Raw genomic sequence first — 19,042 nt, forward strand, 5'->3', positions numbered from 1 at the left:
CTACCTCCACTACAACATCCACTACCTTCACTACCTTCACTACAACATCTGCTATCTCCATAAAGCATCCACTACCTTCACTACAACATCTACTATCTCCACTACAGCATCCACTACCTCTGCTACAGCATCCACTAGAGCATCCACTACCTCGACTACATCATCCACTGCCTTGACTACAGCATCCACTAGTGCATCCACTACCTCCACTACAGCATCCACTACCTTCACTTACAGCATCTACTACCTCCACTACAGCATCTACTACCTCCACTAGAGCATCCACTACCTCTGCTACAGCATCTACTACCTCCACTAGAGCATCCACTACCTCCGCTACAGCATCTACTACCTCCACTACAGCATCTACTACCTCCGCTACAGCATCCACTACCTCCACTACAGCATCCACTATCTCCACTACAGCATCCACTACCTTCACTACAACATCTGCTATCTCCATAAAGCATCCACTACCTTCACTACAACATCTACTATCTCCACTACAGCATCCACTACCTCTGCTACAGCATCCACTAGAGCATCCACTACCTCGACTACATCATCCACTGCCTTGACTACAGCATCCACTAGTGCATCCACTACCTCCACTACAGCATCCACTACCTTCACTTACAGCATCTACTACCTCCACTACAGCATCTACTACCTCCACTAGAGCATCCACTACCTCTGCTACAGCATCTACTACCTCCACTAGAGCATCCACTACCTCCGCTACAGCATCTACTACCTCCACTACAGCATCTACTACCTCCGCTACAGCATCCACTACCTCCACTACAGCATCCACTACCTCTGCTACAGCATCCATTAGAGCATCCACTACCTCAACTACATCGTCCACTGCCTCGACTACAGCATCCACTAGAGCATCCACTACCTTCACTGCAGCATCCACTACCTCCACTACAGCATCCACTACCTCCACTACAGCATCTGCTACCTCCACTACAGCATCATGGATCCACCACAGCAATCACCACATCCACTACAGCATCCACTACAGAATCCACTACAGTGAGTCCAACACAGTGGCCTGCCACTCCTGGGGTTATGCTTCAGGAAATGGGTCAGCAGCCTCCAAGGAGGCTGGAGATCAACAGTTGAGAACATTAGACCATGGACTCATAGTCTAAACCACCCACCAACTATGTCAGCCCTATTAAAAGTATTGCTTCCCTCTTTTGTGGAGTACTTTGAAGATGTTTTCTCTCACTTGTGTACTATCCTGATGACCACTGTCTCATCTGTGGTCATGCAGAACACACATGGAGCAGAGCCAAGGCCAGAATTTGCATTTCCTGGCTCCCAAGTCTGACTGTCTCAGCAACCCACATCCCCATTCTAACAGGGAGCCCAGCCAGAGTTCCTCCTCTGGTTGTGAGGCTGTGGTCTATGAAACCAAAGCCTGTGCCTTGCTTTCTCAGCCTGTCAGGGTCTTACCACTGGGTAGGAGCCTTGGATGAAAGGACAGGCAGACAGATAAATTGATGGACAGACAGAAAGAGGGATAGATGATGAATGGATGGATGGATGGATAGGTGGATGGATAAAGGGATGGATGGATTGATAGGTGGTTGGATGGATGGATAGGCGCATGGATAAAGGGATGGATGGATGGAGATAGGTGGGTGGATGAATGGACAGGTAGGTGGATAGATAGATGAATGGATAGACAAGATGGATATACAGTCAAATGGGTGGGTGGATGGATAGAAAGAAAGGAAGGAAAGGACAGATAGGTGGATGGGTGGATGAAGAGAAGGCAACAGACAAACATCTAGGAAATTATAAATACAAATAGAAAAAAAAAAAAGGGCCCCAAGAGAAGTAGAGGTAGAAACAGAATGGTAGAAAAGGGGGAGGAGGTCAGAGATACGAATGGGAGGAGGAAGGTGAAATGAGAGAGAAAGAAAAGCAAAGCCCAAATTATAGTATGACAGGAAGATTGGGTGGCAGAAATACACATGCAAAGAAAGAGAAACAAGTGAGACCAAAACTGGAGAAATAATTCAGAGAGAGTGACCGAGAAGGAGAGAAACTAAGGAACAGACACAAGGGAAGCAAAGGGAGAGAAGAAAAATAAGACAAGAGTGAGAGGAGGAGAGGGGGAAATAGAGAAAAAAATGGGAAGACAGAAAAGTCCTACATAGAAGGAAAGACTGAGGGAAAGATGGGGTAAGGAGATAGAGAAATAATGTATAAAAGAAATAAAGTAGGTCCGGCATGATGGCTCACACCTCTAATCCCAGCACTTTGGGAGGCTGAGGCGAGCAGATCACCTGTGGTTAGGAGTTCGAGACCAGCCTGGCCAACATGGTGAAACCCCCGTCTCTACTAAAAATACAAAAAATTAGCTGGGCATGGTGGCAGGTGCCTGTAATCCCAGCTACTCAGGAGGCCGAGGCAGGAGAATCACCTGAACGCTGGAGGGGGAGATTGCAGTGAGCTGAGATTGTGCCATTGCACTCCAGCCTGGGCAACAAGAGTGAAACTCTGTCTCAAAAAAGAAAGAAAGAAAGAAAAAGAAAGAAAGAAAGAAAAAGAAAAGAAAGAAAGAGAGAAAGAAAAGAAAGAAAGAAAGAGAAAGAAGGAAAGAAAGAAAGAGAAAGAAAAAGAAAGAAAATGAAAAAGAAAGTGAGGGAACCATGGTGGGTGCAAGAGGGGAGTAGATGGTGAGGATGGAGAGAGAAGGGAAAAAAAGAGGAGAAGCACAAATGAAGAGAGGCAGAAACATAGCTGACCACAAAGAGAAGCACACAGAAGGAGAAAGATGAAGAGAATAGGAGAAAAGAGCAGAAGGCAGATACAGAAGAAGAGGGAGGAGAGGGTGAAGAGGACTTGAAAGAGATAAAACAGAGATAAGAGAGTGGAAAGAAGTAGAAAGTAGGACAGAAACAAGGAGGGAGCAGGGTGATGAAGAAACAATCAAGCAAACAAAAAAAATCAAAACACAAGGAGAAACAGTGAGATAAATACAGAGAGAGGAAGGGAATTAAGGGGAGAAGTGAAAAGGGCAAGCCAGGGTGGAGGCAGCAAAGAAGAGGCCCACACTGAACAAGATACAGGAAAGAGAGCAGGGAAGAGGGAAAGAGAAGAAAGAGATGCATTTCTTTCTTCTAGAAGAGTGGAAGAAGGAGGCAGAGATCCAAGGGTAGTAGCCAGCACTGGAAATGATCCTGAGGCATCAGATAATGATAAAGATAATGATGATGATGGTAAGAATGACCATGATGGTGATGATAGTGATGGTAATGAGGGTGATGGTGATGAGATGGTGATGATGATGATGATGATGATGATGATGATGAAGATGGTAAGGATGGTGATGATGATGATGGTGATGGTGATGAGGATAGTAATGATGATGATGGTGATGGAGATGGTGATGATGGGGATAATGATGGTATAGTGATGGTGATGGTGATGGTGATGATGAAGATGATGGTGATGGTGATGATGGTGATGATGATGGTGATGATGGTGATGGTGATGATGATGAAGATGGTATGGTGATGGTGATAATGATGGTGATAATGATGATGATGGTGATGATGGTGGTGATGGTGATGATGATGATGGTGATGGAGATGGTGATGATGGCGATAATGATGATGGTATAGTGATGGTGATGGTGATGATGATGGTGATGATGGTGATGATTATGATGGTGATGATGATGGTGATGATGGTGATGATTATGATGGTGATGATGATGGTGATGATGGTGATGGTGATGATGGTGATGATTATGATGGTGATGATGATGGTGATGATGGTGATGGTGATGATGGTGATGATTATGATGATGATGATGGTGATGATGGTGATGGTGATGATGGTGATGATTATGATGGTGATGATGGTGATGATGGTGATGGTGATGATTATGATGGTGATGATGATGGTGATGATGGTGATGGTAATGATGATGATGAAGATGGTATGGTGATGGTGATAATGATGGTGATAATGATGATGATGGTGATAATGGTGGCGATGGTGATGATGATGATGGTGGTGATGGAGATGGTGATGATATATGATGATGAGGGTGATGGTGATGATGGTAATGGTGATGAGGATGGTGATGATACTGATGATGATGAAGGTATGGTGATGGTGATGACGGTGATAGTGGTGATGATGTTAATGATGATGGTGGTGATGATGACAGTGATGGAGATGATGATGATGCTATAATGATGATGAGGGTGATGGTGATGATGGTGATGAAGATGGTGACGATGGTGATGATAGTGATGATGATGATGGTATGGTGATGATGGTGATGACAGTGCTGATGATGGTGATGACAGTTCTGATGATGGTGATGATGATGACAGTGATGGAGATAGTGATGATGATATAATGATAAGGGTGATGATGGTGATGGTGATGAGGATGGTGACGATGGTGATGATAGTGATGATGATGATGGTATGGTGATGATGATGATGACGGTGATGATGATGGTGATGATGATGACAGTGATGGAGATGGTGATGATAATATAATGATGATGAGGGTGATGGTGATGATGGTGATGGTGATGAGGATGGTGATGATGGTGATGATAGTGATGATGATGATGGTATGGTGATGATGATGATGACGGTGATAATGATGATGGTGATGATGATGACAGTGATGGAGATAGTGATGATGATATAATGATAAGGGTGATGATGGTGATGGTGATGAGGATGGTGACGATGGTGATGATAGTGATGATGATGATGGTATGGTGATGATGATGATGACGGTGATGATGATGGTGATGATGATGACAGTGATGGAGATGGTAATGATGATATAATGATGATGAGGGTGATGGTGATCACGAACATGATGGTGATTATGATGATGATGGTGATAATTATGATGGTGATGATGTTAATGCTGGTGGAAGCAACAACTGACACATACTAAGTGCTTACTGTGTGCCAGGCAACCTCTTTTAACTGAGGTATAATTTACATACAATAAAAGGGATAGGTTTTAAGTGTACAGCTCAGTGAATTGATAAATGCATATACCCGTGTAATTGCTACCTCAGTCAAGGTACAGAATATGTCCATCACCCCAGAAAGTTCCCATGTACCCCTTCGCAACCAAGATCCCATTGCCCCCACCATAGGAAACCCATGTTCTGGTTTCTGTCACCATCAATTACTTTAGCCATGCCCTGTGTAAGTGCTTTACACACACCACAAATTTATTTTATATCCCACGACACCCCTAAGAAGCAGGGACCACTGTCATCCCCATACATAGGAAGATTCGTACAACTAATCATAGGAGAGCCATGGTTCAAAATGAGGCAGAGGGCATCTGGGAGCTGACTTAAGCCACTAAGACAAATATAATATTTTGGGGGTCAGGTGAAGTAACCTTTCCCTCTCACCCTCTTAGAGTTTCTGACTGGGACTGACATAAGACAGATTAACAACATAAAACATACACATTTCATTTAGTTGAGGATTTTTGTTTATTTTTAGGGACAGTGTCTCACTTTGTCGCCCAGGCTGGAGTACAGTGGCACAATCATAGCTCACTGCAGCCTGCAATTCCTGGGCTCAAGGAATCCTCCCACTTCAGTCTCCTGAGTAGCTGGTACTACAGGTGTGCACCACTGTGCCTGGCTAATTTTTAAAATTTTTTTTAGAGATAGGGTCTCTCTATGTTGCCCAGGCTGGTCTTGAACTCCTGGCCTCAAGTGATCCTCCTGCCCTGGCCTCCTAAAGTGGTGGAATTACAGGCCTGAGTCACCATGCTTGGTCTTCATTTAGTAATTTTTACATGTGCAGGGGAGACTTTGTAAGAAAAATGAAGACCTAAAGAAGCAGTTGGAGCTGAATGCTTATGTACTAGGTTGGACAAAATACAGTATGGTAGTTTCATCTCCTGCTTTCAGGAAGAAGAAGGAAAGTCAGAGTGTCCTTCTTGTTTGCTATTTTTCAAGCACCTTTAACTCAAAATAACCAATGTGCCAAAGTGGCATACTTTGTTGTTGTGAAGTTTTTTTTTTTTAGACAGAGTCTCGCTCTGTCACCCAGGCTTGAGTGCAGTGGCGCGATCTTGGCCCACTGCAACCTCTGCCTCCCAGATTCAAGTGATTCTCCTACCTCTCCTGAGTTCAAGCGATTCTCCTGCCTCAGCCTCCCAAGTAGCTGGGATTACAGGTGTGCACCACCACACCCAGCTAATATTTGTATTTTTATTAGAGACAGGGTTTCAACACGTTGGCCTGGCTGGTCTCGAACTCCTGACCTCAGGTGATCCGCCTGCCTTGGACCCCCAAAGTGCTGGGATTACAGATGTGAGCCACTGTGCCCGGCCAAAAGTGGCATACTGTGGAGTGGCATATTTTGATCCTTTACACAGGCAAAGGCAGAATGGAAGCAAAGTTCCCGTGTTCTTGTCCTGAGTCAGCTGAGTCCAGTGGGGGAAGGGGAAGTTGTTAAAATGCAAGTTCCCAGGCCCTGCCCCATAGATGCTCACGGAAGAGGCCTGGGTGTGGCTTAGACAGACACACCTTTGTTTTTAATAAGTGGGATCCTGATAAGCACCCAAGGCCCAGGAGGAAGCTCCAGGAACCCAGTGCAGACACTCCCCACTGCAGGCCAGGGCCACAGCAACTCTGCTAAAAGGTGCTGTGATCACTTGGCCAGGGGTTTCAAGGAATCCAAGTGGCTCCTCTGCACAGAGACCACACGGCCATCCACCCTCCCTGAGACTGATGCCTTCCTTGATGAGCTTTCCTTGGAAGAAAAACATTTTCCATTTTCCAAGAGACTTACATCGAATTTCACAAACCCAGGGAAGCAGAATTTACACCGCCACCACAACCAATAAGCAGTAGCATCAATTTCTTGGAGAACAGGGAACTTGGAGGGACTTGGGGATGTGGGAATGTCCATCCTGGAGGGAGCATGAAAGATCAATGTTACCTCATTTAATCTTTGCCATGGTCATATAAGGTAAGGTCTATCATCAATAATAGGAGGGTAGGGCCTCTGTGGGCCATGATCAGCCTGCTAGCTGGATGGCAGAGAACTGGGAGCAGAAAGGAGGAGGGGAGAGAGCTCGAATGACCGTCGGGATTCCAGAGCCCAGGGTTGGGACCACTGCCCTTTGTAAAACCAGCCACTTAGCAGTTAGTTGCTTTGTGTCTCTTCAGGCTAATTCAACAACCCCATACTGCGGAACTCTGGGCCAGAGTTTGGAGGAAGGTGAAGAATTCAGAGGCAACTTTCATGCAGCCTCTGGAAAGCTCCCAGGATAATGGGGAAACACACACATTCAATAACCTCAACTTTCGATGGCCCAGCTCAGAACACTGCCAGTTGGAGGTAGGTGGTCTGGAGAAATCCAGAGACCACCTGGAGGGGTTGGGGATTGAGTTCCATTGCCTTTGGGAGGGAGAGAGATTCCACAGCCCACATACTTTGCACTTTAGCTAAGGTCAACCCCTCCACCTGTGCTGTAGATCTCATCACTTGTTTGCTTAAGGACATAGATCTAGTGATCCCCTTCCTTCATCTCTTTTCCCTCTGATGACTGGATTATCCCTGTCGTCATCCATACTGCTATTTCTCCCATCTCAAAAACAAGGAATAATAATAATAATAAGAGGGTAAAGTGAGAACTTTACCTTTATATTATTATTATTAGTAGTAGTATTTATTTTATTTTTTATTTTTGAGACAGAGTCTCGCTCTGTTGCCAGGCTGGAGTACAGTGGCGTGATCTCAGATCACTGCAACCTCTGCCTCCCAGGTTCAAGCAATTCTCCTGCCTCAGCCTCCCGAGTAGCTGGGACTACAGGCGCCCGCCACCACGCCCAGCTAATTTTTGTGTTTTTAGTAGAGATGGGGTTTCACCATGTTGGCCAGGTGATCTCCTGGCCAAGGTCTCGATCTCCTGACCTTGTGCTCAGCCCGCCTCGGCCTCCCAAACGGCTGGGATTACAGGCATGAGCCACCGCACCCGGCCCACTTTTATATTATTAAAAAAATATAATAATAATGATAGGAGGGTAAAGGAGTGGAAGATTATTGCAGGATTGGACTCTAGTTGGTTCACATCACCTGTTATCTGCATCCTTGGACAGTCCTCTCCAAAGCTGACTCTGGGTTTGGCCATGGGACTTACTTTGGGCAACGGGACAGTAGCAAATATCACACGAGCAGAAGTCTGGAAAACGTTTGCATTTAGGGGCTTTTTGTTTCTTCCACCTGGGTATCCCTGCAACCGCCACCATATGAACAAGCCTGAGTGAACCTCCTGGGAGACAAACAATCCTGGCTCTCCCAGCAGAGGCCTTAGCACAGGAGTGAGGCTGTTCCCGCAAGAACCACCCAATCAACACATAAAACTGTAAGAAATTGGCCAGGCACCGTGGCTCACACCTGTAATCCCAGCACTTTGGGAGGCCGAAGTGGACAGATCGCTTGAGAACAGGAATTCGAGACCAGCCTGGGCAACATGGCGAAAACCCGTCTCTACTAAAAATACAAACATAATAATGATAATAATAATAAGGCTGGGTGTGGTGGCTCACACCTGTAATCCCAGCACTTTGGGAGGCCGGGGCGGGCGGATCACCTGAGGTCGGGAGTTTGAGACCAGTCTGGCCAATATGATGAAACTAAAAATACAAAATTAGCTGGGCATGGTGGTGCACACCTGTAATCCCAGCTACTCAGGAGGCTGAGGCAGGAGAATTGCTTGAACCCGGGAGACAGAGTTGCAGTGAGCTGAGATTGCACCACTGTCCTCCAGCCTGGGCAACAGAGTGAGACTCCATCTCAAAAAACGAACAAAAAAGAAAACAAACAAACAAAAAAAGAAAATAAATAAACGGTTGCTGTTTTAAGCTGCTCAAGAAAGACTATTCAAAAGGCTTTCAATGCCATGGTCTAACCCATGGTCACTCACCTGTCCTCCCAACCTGGGAACAGATCTCCATTCCCAGGATGACGTTGAAAATATTTCACATGTGAGTTTCCTGCATATCAGAATAGAGCAAGATCTTAAAAGTTCATTGGTATTCTCGGAGTGAACCCTTTAGTGGCTGGACCATGGGGAGGTCTGGGAGACCCTGGGGAAGCGCTTACTTACCAAACGGTATGGAAATAGTGCAATATTTTTAAATCACCAGTTTGGCCATACAAGTATGTCCCTGCGAGTCATCAACTCTTCTGGTAGCAGTTATTTAACCTCCCTTTTCATGTGTGGAAGAATCTAGGTGTTTTTCTCCTCTAAAAAAAGGTACCTACATATTCCAAGAGGTTTTCCTTAACACAGCCCAACTCATAGCCACATCCCCCGACCACATGACAGGTCCTTACTGGGACACCACACAAAAACAAGCATATTCTCAGATAATTTAATCAGAATTTTAATATAAACAGGTCATTATCCCATATTTTACATGCAGAACGATTTCAATATTCCAAAAAAAAAGGCGTCTTCTGTACATGGTGCTACTTGGCTCTTGTAGGAAAACATTGAAAAAATAATTGAGCTGTTGGTGGGTTTTGTGTTTCTGAGTTGTTTTCTGCAAAAGCTGCGGTACATTTGATCCTGCGTTGCCAACGCACAGGGCCAAGGCCTCCCAGGCACACAAAGGGACGAGGAGCAGCAACTTTCAGGCAAAGTGTAAAGACTAAACAAGCCGTTCCTTAATATGTGCATGGATGCACACTTATTTTGAGGCTCCTCCTTCCTTCTCCAATGGGACCAAGAGCCCCAGATTTGTGATCTGGTTTTTAACAAGGATTTTCAGTGGCCCACACCCAGACAGAAATTTGGCTGGTGGCTGGTTCTGGACCTTGACTGGTATCAGAAGGCAAAAGTAAGCTCAAAAAGCCATTGTGTCCCCTCACCTCACCCCCATTTCTCAGGGACCCTTAAGGAAATATTCACCTTCCATTGCAGCCCCCTGAAAGTCCACCATGTTCTTTTGTATGTTCTAGGAAAAAAAAAAAAAAGTGCTGACCTGTTCTTTTCATTCCCAACCTCACCTCTCATATAAATTAATATTCTGAAGAACATGCCGGAAGATTTTCTGAAGTGACACTCCTCTACGTGTACCACGTATATAAAATCGGCATTCCCTGTTCCCCATCCTCAACAAAACCATCGTTTCTGAAGAGCCTAAGGTGTCAAGGACTCACCAGGTGACACTCAAAGGACATTTAACCCTAAACTTTCACCCACTGTGAAGGAGAGAAATGATTACCTCTGGAACTAAAGTACATCCATTTACCAGATGACCAGCGCAAGTCATATGCTGATGACGCTCCTGCTCTTTCACACGTGTTACAGCGGACTACAAATAAACACCTCCCAATCCAATAAGCACATTTCTTGGTGGACTACCTGCCCTGGTAGGATACAGTGAAAGATCTGTCCGTCAATTGGTAACATAATCCCCAGAGTCACAGGATGACCTGTGCAGACCCTTGTGTCAGTTCCCACAGCTTCTCTCAATCATCCTCAGCCTATATCCAGACAAGCAGCAGTGCATCCCTTTCTCACTACTTCCAATGATGGAACAGCACCTAGGACAGCTCCCAAAACCTGAACATTTTCTGATGCATATTTGACATCACTGATGCAGAGAGAAAGTGACATGCTTGGTATTCTCCTGGAAGAAGAAACTCCTGTGTGGCTTTCACTACATTAATGAAAAGGGTTTTAATCATAGGGAGACATCTTTAAAAACAAGCAACAAAAAGTGTTACCCTAAGCTGGTTTTGTTGCTTTTTGTCGTTGTTGTTGTTGTTGCAACTTAACACTACAAACTCCGAGGACAACCGTGTCTTTCTAGGACCAAAGTTTTATTGTTACAAAGTCAACATTTCCTAATGTCAAAAGAGGCTTGCAACCCAATAGCTGTTTGCTCTTTTCACTGAGGCAGTGGAGTCAAATAAATGAAACTGGTGAACCCCATTTGCAAGGGGCAGGCCCAGCACACCCTACCTTTCTCCAGGGCAGGTGGAGAAAGGTGAGTCTGCAAGGGCAGTGCCTAAAAGTACAAGAGCAGCAAGATTTGAGCCCCACTGGCCCTGCCTAGACTCTCACATGGGTTATCAAAGCTGCACAAGGTCCAATAATATCAGCTTGAGGTCAATCAAACCCCAACACAGAGGTCCAAGGTGTTGTTGCAAAAAAAAAAAAAAAAAAGTATTCAGCACATTAATGGGTTTTGGATTGGAATTTCCCCCACATGCTCCCATCCCACTTGGAGAATTTGAAAAGACATTGCATTAGGTGTTTGTGTGTAAGGTGTATCACCAGCCTGAAAGGAGTGGGAATAAACCATCAGGGAGCCCAGGGCACCTTTGTGCTCACTTCAGGGGGATTCCATGGAACAGGTGGGAATGCTTGTTCTGAACCAAAGCCCGTCTTTGCCCCAGCAGCCATCTCTCACCAAAGGAAGGTACACCTTGTGGGTGTACCCCATATATCAGATACATCATGACAGCCTGGAACTTAGTTTATGTTTGGGGAACATAGTGACAATAGATGGAGAATTTTTTTTTAAAGGAAGATTAAATTCAGAGAAGAATATTACCAGGAAGAAAAGGATCTATGCTCACATAAAGGCCATACCTTCTCCATCCCAACTCCCTCCCTCAAAATTCTTACTGGTCCCTGGCATTCGAATCAGCTGATACACACGTTCCCTGATTCAGACCGGTTCCAGGTAGAATTCTGAAATCTCAAAGATGTCCATGATTGAATCACATCTTAACAATACACTGAGGTAGACTGTGCTGAAAAAAGAAAATCACTATCCCCATTCACCTGTTTATTTTTCTTTGATAAAAATTTACATGCGCTCCATTTTTTATGAGAGTGATTTTCAGAGTGATTTTATATATTAAAATAAATACTTTTTCCCCTAATATAAGAAAAACCTTTCTGAATTAGAAAAATGTGAAAATTGCAGCTAGTGTAGTATACAACCACTACAAATTTACTAAGAAGAGAACAAAATACCTAGATCTACGTGTTTGTTTGTTTTTTTAATTTAGGTACAGACCCTCATATTTACAAAATAAATTTGGCAAAAATAATTTCTGTACTCTTGCTTCTTGTACCCAATCACTGAGGCTCCTCAGCAATATTTTTATATGCTGTATTTTCCCAAATCATATAAATAAGATAGCAATAGACAATTGGGATTCATGTCTACCTGTGTTCTTAATCAAGAATTGAGAGGGCTTGGAGGTTGCCATTATGACTCTATCCCATTCTTAAGCCCACAACTCTTAAGAAGAAAAGGAAGCAGTCAAAAAGTTGTAAGAAAATGCACTCAGGAATAACGCATGGGTGACGATTTTTTGATGAACCAAAGTGATGAGTTCACTGTGTTCATTGAGCAGCTGTGGTGGTTCTTTTTGCAAAGAGAAGAAACGGTGGATTCACGCCCATTCGGAAGTTCTTGGTGGTGTGAAAAGTCTTTCTCACGGTTTCTCCTCCAGACTCTACTCTCTTAGGGATTGCAACATTGTAAGCGCCTGAGCATTCTGCTCAGGCACCACACCTGGCCCAGATGAGGTCACCGGGCTCAGAGCAGCTTCCGGGAGTTCAGTACTGAGGACCGTCAGATGCTCTCAGGGTGGAGGGGACCAAGATGTACTCTCAGTGCACCTCTCTCTTATATTGCTTAGATGTTCCCAAAGTCCATCCAGGTTGTTGCGCTTTGGGATCTGACGTTCTTGGGTTTGCGCAATAACGGTAGGATGTTCACACCCGGGAGAGGAAATGCCATAAGAGGTACACACAGAGAACCAGAGGATGAACACAGGGGTTCTTGAAGGCAGGCTCAGAGCTAGGTAGCTACCAGCTTATCCGAACAGGAACCTTCCAGCAGACCTGGTACCTGAACCAGACCATCCATAAAACCTAGTCTGTCACACACTCCACGTGGCCCCACAACGTCCAAAAGTGTTAGCAGCGAACGTGGCTTCATTTCCAGAAATGGATGCCTTTAAGACCAAACAAAGAGGCCACTTGAGCCTGACTCCCTCCCCTTCCCGGCCCCACAACAGGCAGACCAACTCATGTCCCCACTCCCCGCCAACCCCAGGGAATAGTCAATAACTTATGAGGCTAATACCAGAGACTTTAAAAATTAAATATGTTACAAATATATTCTCAAAACTCTGTCATCTCAGTTCTTTTTTTTCCCCCTTTTTCCATTTTGTTTTTTCTTTCTTTCTTTTTTTTTTTTTTAAATGTCCTAGCTTGGTTTGGTCTTGAAAAGATTCATAATCACTCCAAATGAAATGCTCCTCCCTTGGCCACCAACGTGAAGGGAGGACAGAAACCTGAGGCTAGACTTCCGACACAAGAAGAATCTGTCGAGAGCACAGTCTCCCAGTCAATAAGAAGGAAGGAGAGAGGGGGACATGAGCTCGCACCCTTGAGAAGAACCTTCATGAGCCAATTCCCAAAGCATCAACTCCGCATGGATACTTTGCACACACATCAGCCGTGTCTAATGGACACACACGTGCATACACACGTGAGCACACGCCGGGACCACAGACCCTTATCCAAAGTATGAAAGCAGCAGCTATTGGTCAATTTGAGGAACTCATTTTGTAAAGAAAAAAAAAAATCCTTCAGCCTGGATGAGGGAAAAAAAAAAAAAAAAAAAAAAAACCATCTTGAAGCCCAACCTGTAAAACTTGAAATTCTCCTGGAACAGGGCTGGGTGTTTTTGTTTTGTTTTTTCTTTTGAACTTTTGTTCCACAAACAGGAAGTTTTGTCTTTTATACTGCAGCTCAGACACCAGCAAAAAAAAAAAAAAAAAAAAAAAAAAAAGAATTTGTAAAAACAGGTGCTTTGTTTCCATCTGCTGGGGGCGGGTGGGGGAAACGAAAAAACACAAAGTCCTGGTCTGAAACCGTCGTTGCCCCAAAGGAGCAGCAACTGTGGAAACCCCTTGCCCTCCAGGTTCACAGTTAAATCCTCTGCAGGACTAGTTAAATTGGTAACCAAACGAGTCCATCTTAAGATGAACAGAAATGTATAGGAACGATCTCTGAACTCCATCGGACATGGTAGAGTCGTGAGAATCCTGAGTTTTCCAGAGGCTTTCAAACCAGAGGAAAGCGAAAATGGGAACCCCTGCCTGCCCCCGCCACGGTAGGCACTGTTAGGAAGGATTGGACCGAGGCAAGGTCAGAATCCGCCCGTTTTTCTTGCCTCCGTTCATGTGTGTGTAAGGGATGTGTTCCTCGTAGCTCCGCTTGAAACCTAGCGAGGACCCTCCATCCCGGCCCCCCGCCTCCTCCCTCTGACAGTGCGAGGAACGGTCCAGGGGCACATTCTCCATGTCCTCAAACTCCATCTCCAGCTCCTCACTCTCGGGAGCCTTGTTCTCCTCGCTGTGGAAGAACGACACCTCCGGAAAGCTGGGGTGCAGGTCGTCCTTGAGCAGGTTGACAATCTCCAGGAAGGTTGGCCTCATCTTGGGGTTGAATTGCCAGCACATGCGCATGAGGTCAGTGCTGCGGGGCAGAAGGACACGTCCTGGGTGAGTCTGGGGGCCCAGCCAAGCATCCTCCCAACCCCCACCCTTGTCCCTGCAGCCAACACCCACGGACCACACGTGCTCACATCAGGTGCTGGCTGTGTATGTGGACAACTGTCAAGGCAGAAATAGCAATGCTAGAGGTGCTGAGAGATGGTGTTTTCTTTTTGCTTTTCTTCTTCTTATTTTGGACACAGCATCTCATTCTGTCACCCAGGCTGGAGTGCAGTGGCATGATCACAGCTCACTGCAGCCTCTGCCTCCTAGGCTCAAGCAATCCTCTCACCTTGGCCTCCCAAGTAGCTGGGACCACAGGTGTGCACCACCATGCCTAGCTAATTTTTGTACTTTTTGCAGAGACAGGGTTTTGCTATGTTGCCCAGGCTGGCCTCAAACTCCTAGGCTCAAACGATCCACCCACCTTGGCCTCCCAAGGTGCTGGGATTACAGGTGTGAGCCACCATGCATGGCCGCTTTTTTTTTTTTTTTTTTTTTGAGACAGGGTTTCTCACTTTGTCACCCAGGATGGAGGGCAGTGGCACAATTATAGCTAATTGCAGCCTCGAACTCCTGGGCTCATGCCATCCTCCTGCCTCAACCTCCCAAAGCACTGAGATTCCAGGCATGAGCCATCCTGTCCAGCCTGAAAGATGGTTTTGAAAAGGGCTGCCTCATTTCAAAACTGGGTCAAGAGTAATCCCAGCACTTTGGGAGGCTGAGCCAGGAGGCTGAGTCCACGAGTTCAAGGTTGCAGTGAGCTGTGATTGCACCACTGCACTCTACCAGCCTGGGTGACAGAGTGAGACTTCATCACTCTGTCACCCAGGCTGCAGTGCAATGGCGCAGTCTCTGCTCACTGCAACCTCTGTCTCCCCGATTCAAGCAATTCTCCTGCCTCAGCCTCCTGAGTAGCTGGGATTACAGGCGCCTACCACCGCGCCTGGGTAATTTTTATATTTTTAATAGAGACGGGGTTTCACCATGTTGGCCAGGCTGGTCTTGAACTCCTGACCTTAGGTGATCATTCACCTCGGTCTCCCAAATTGCTGGGATTACAGGCGTGAGCCACCCATGCCCAGCCACCTGACAAAATTTTAAGTGTATAAAGAATTAACAGGCAGCTGAGCGCGGAGGCCGAGGTGGGCGGATCACGAGGTCAGGAGATCGAGACCACGGTGAAACCCCGTTTCTACTAAAAATACAAAAAAAAAAAAAAAAAAAAATTAGCCTGGCGCAGTGGCGGGCGCCTGTAGTCCCAGCTACTCGGGAGGCTGAGGCAGGAGAATGGCGTGAACCCGGAGGCGGAGCTTGCAGTGAGCCGAGATCGCGCCACTGCACTCCAGCCTGGACGACAGAGCAAGACTCCATCTCAAAAAAAAAAAAAAAAAAAAAAAAAATTAACAGGCAAACATAGGTCTCTCTCCCCCGACCCCAGGTCTCCAGTTCCCTTCTCCCAAGATAACTACTGCTACGGGTTTTTTGTGTGACCTTCCAAAGATACAATCATATGATTTGCAAACACAAGCTTGCAGGTAAAGACATAATATGCAAACATAAACACATATGCAAACACGTGTGCTAATGATATGTAAACAAGGTGTACATGTGCTGATGCACACATAAACATATAATATGCCAACATAAATACCTATGTAAATATATAATATGCAAATGTAAGCATACATGTAGCATATATGGAAACTCAAGTGTGTGTACCACAATGCAATATGCAAATGCAAGCACGCATGTAAAGACAAGCTATGCAAACACAAACACATCTGTAACATATAGCATGAAAACACAGTGAGCGTGTAGACATAGGAAAGGCAAAACCAAGCACAAGTGTAAAGGGCAATACCCTTTCAACGAACACCTCACACACCTTAAACCCTTTCTACACTTACACTCTCTCTGGACAGTTGTCGGGTTGATCCAGATACCCTCCATCCATGACAAATTTCAACACCTGTTCATTAGACAGGCCTTGGTAAGGCTGTTCTGCCAAGCTGGTGATTTCCCAAAGGACCACGCCAAAGGACCTGCCAATGACAGTTGAGAGTAGTAACAAAGAAGCCATTTATACACACACACACACGCAAACACACACACGCAAACACACATGCAAACACATACACAAACACACATACGCAAGCACACACATGCAAACACACAACATACATGCAAACATACACACACACACAAACACGCACACACGCAAACACACACAGGCAAACTAGCACACAGGCGCACACATGCAAACACATACACGCAAACACAAACACACATGCACACACATGCAAATACACACAAACACACGAACACACATGCACACATATGCACACACATACACATGCAAACACACAAACACACGCGTGCACACACATGCAAATACACATGCAAACACACGCAAACACACATACACACACATACACATGCAAACACACAAACACACAAACACATCTCTTGGTTTCTAGAACGTGGTTGGCCACTTAATAAAACAATTCATGCTGCAGATCATAAATGCTGTGAAAGGAAATCAATTTGGGGCTCCCAAATCACTAAACTCAAGGAAAAAGTCCAGCTGGGAACTGCTTGGACAAACCTGCCTCCCAGTCTATTCAGAGTCTCCACTCTGCTCACTGAGATACCTGCATATCTGATTGGCTTCTTTGGAGAGGCTCATCAGAAACTCAAAAGAATGCAACCATTTGTCTCTTATCTACCTACAACCTGGAAGCTCCCTCCCCGCTTCGAGTTGTCCCGTCTTTCCAGACCGAACCAATGTTCATCTTATATATGTTGACTGATGTCTCATGTCTCCCTAAAATGTATAAAACCAAACTGTGCTCTGACCACCTTGGGCACCTGTCCTCAGGACCACCTGAGGCTGTGCCACGGGCACATGTCCTCAACCTTGGCAAGATAAACTTCCTAAATTAACTGAGACCTGTCTCAGATTTTCGGGGTTCACAATGCCTACAGGATTAGTCAGGACATAAGAGTAGCTGTGGGAAGATCCTCAGACAGGACGCTGCCTTCCTATCCTTGATGGGGCGTCCAGGAGGATGGCAGGTTTCCTTCCCCCGCTCTTGGCTGTCACTAGCACCTGGAATTCCAGCCCAGCATCCATCCACCCATCCACACACAACTCACCACATGTCAGAAGAAGTGGTAAAGACCCCATCCTTCAGGGACTCCGGCGCCATCCACCGTACAGGGAGCAGACCCTTACCCCCTTTCCGGTAGTAATCCGTTTCATAGATGTCTCTGGTCATTCCAAAGTCTGACAACATGAAAGGTTTACACGCTCTTAACCTTCAGCCTTGGTCCTAGCATCTGCCATCCTGACTGCCCCACCTCTCACAGAGCCCTAAGAGGGGTTCACCTGGCCCACGTCTGTGCCCACCTGGGTGGTGGCCAAATCCAGTAAGAATGGATTCTGAGGGTACGCATGGGGAAGTGAAGGGGGAAGATGGGCTACTGTTTAAAGGGAGGGAAAAGAAGGTACCAAATGACAAAGAAGCTACATTTTTCTTTTTTTTTTTTGATATGGAGTCTCACTCTGTCCTCCAGGCTGGAGTGCAGTGGTGCAATCTTGGCTCACTGCAACCTCTACCTCCCTGATTCAAACAATTCTCCTGCCTCAGCCTCCTGAGTAGCTGAGATTACAGCTGTCTGCCACCATGTCTAGCTAATGTTTTGTATTTTGAGTAGAGACAGGGTTTCACCGTGTTGACCAGGCTGGTCTCGAACTCCTGAGCTCAGGTAATCTGCCCACCTCAGCCTCCCAAAGTGCTGGGATTACAGGGGTGAGCCACCGCGCCTGGCCAGGAGATGTCTTTTTGAGTCATAATAGAATCATATCACTTCCTGCTGCCCCTTGCTAACGTAAGATAATGTCAAGATGACTTGCCATGACACGCAAGGTCCTTCTGGGTCTCGTTTCTGCCTCTCTTCTCATCCTCACATCTCACGCTGCTCTAGTCCCCTCTATATTCCTTTTTTATTTGTTTTTTGAAATAGCGTCTCACTGTCGCCCAGGCTGGAGTGCAGCGATGCAGTCACAGCTCACTGCAGCCTCCACCTCCTAGGCTCAAGCAATCCTCCCACCCCAGCCTCCTGAGTAGCTGGGACCACAGGTGTGTACCACCACACCCCACTTTTTAAAAAATTTTTTCAAGGGGATGAAGTCTTGCTATGCTGCCCAGGCTGGTCTCAAACTCCTGGACTCAAGCAGTCTTTACATATTGGACTTCCAAAGCACTGAGATTACAGGCGGGACCCCCAGTCCTACAAATATCTTTTAAAGAAGTGAATGAGTAAGTAAGTTTATCAATACATGCAATTAGACAGCTGGGGGGGGGGGTCCCCATCCAAAATCTTGCCCAGCCAGGCACAGTGGCTCATGTCTGTAATCCCAGTGCTTTGGGAGGCCAACACAGGTGGATCATTTGAGG

At 45.9% G+C, this 19,042-nt stretch overlaps 1 protein-coding gene across 4 annotated transcripts in view; it reads right to left on the bottom strand.

Moving 5' to 3' along the window:
* Positions 1-9,414: 9,414 nt before the first annotated feature.
* INSR (insulin receptor) overlaps positions 9,415-19,042 on the bottom strand; it is a 180,969-nt gene continuing 171,341 nt past the window's right edge. For all 4 annotated transcript variants that reach the window (XM_024237100.3, XM_063719888.1, XM_024237099.3 and 1 more), the window contains 3 exons: positions 17,739-17,868; positions 16,490-16,624; positions 9,415-14,562 (listed from right to left, as the gene is read on the bottom strand). In XM_024237100.3, the coding sequence (XP_024092868.1) occupies positions 14,208-14,562; positions 16,490-16,624; positions 17,739-17,868 (620 nt within the window). In that variant the 3' untranslated portion in view covers positions 9,415-14,207. The remainder of the gene's footprint in view (positions 14,563-16,489; positions 16,625-17,738; positions 17,869-19,042) is intronic.

Source organism: Pongo abelii, chromosome 20, assembly GCF_028885655.2.
Source record: "Pongo abelii isolate AG06213 chromosome 20, NHGRI_mPonAbe1-v2.0_pri, whole genome shotgun sequence".
In the NCBI taxonomy this organism is placed as follows: domain Eukaryota; kingdom Metazoa; phylum Chordata; class Mammalia; order Primates; family Hominidae; genus Pongo; species Pongo abelii.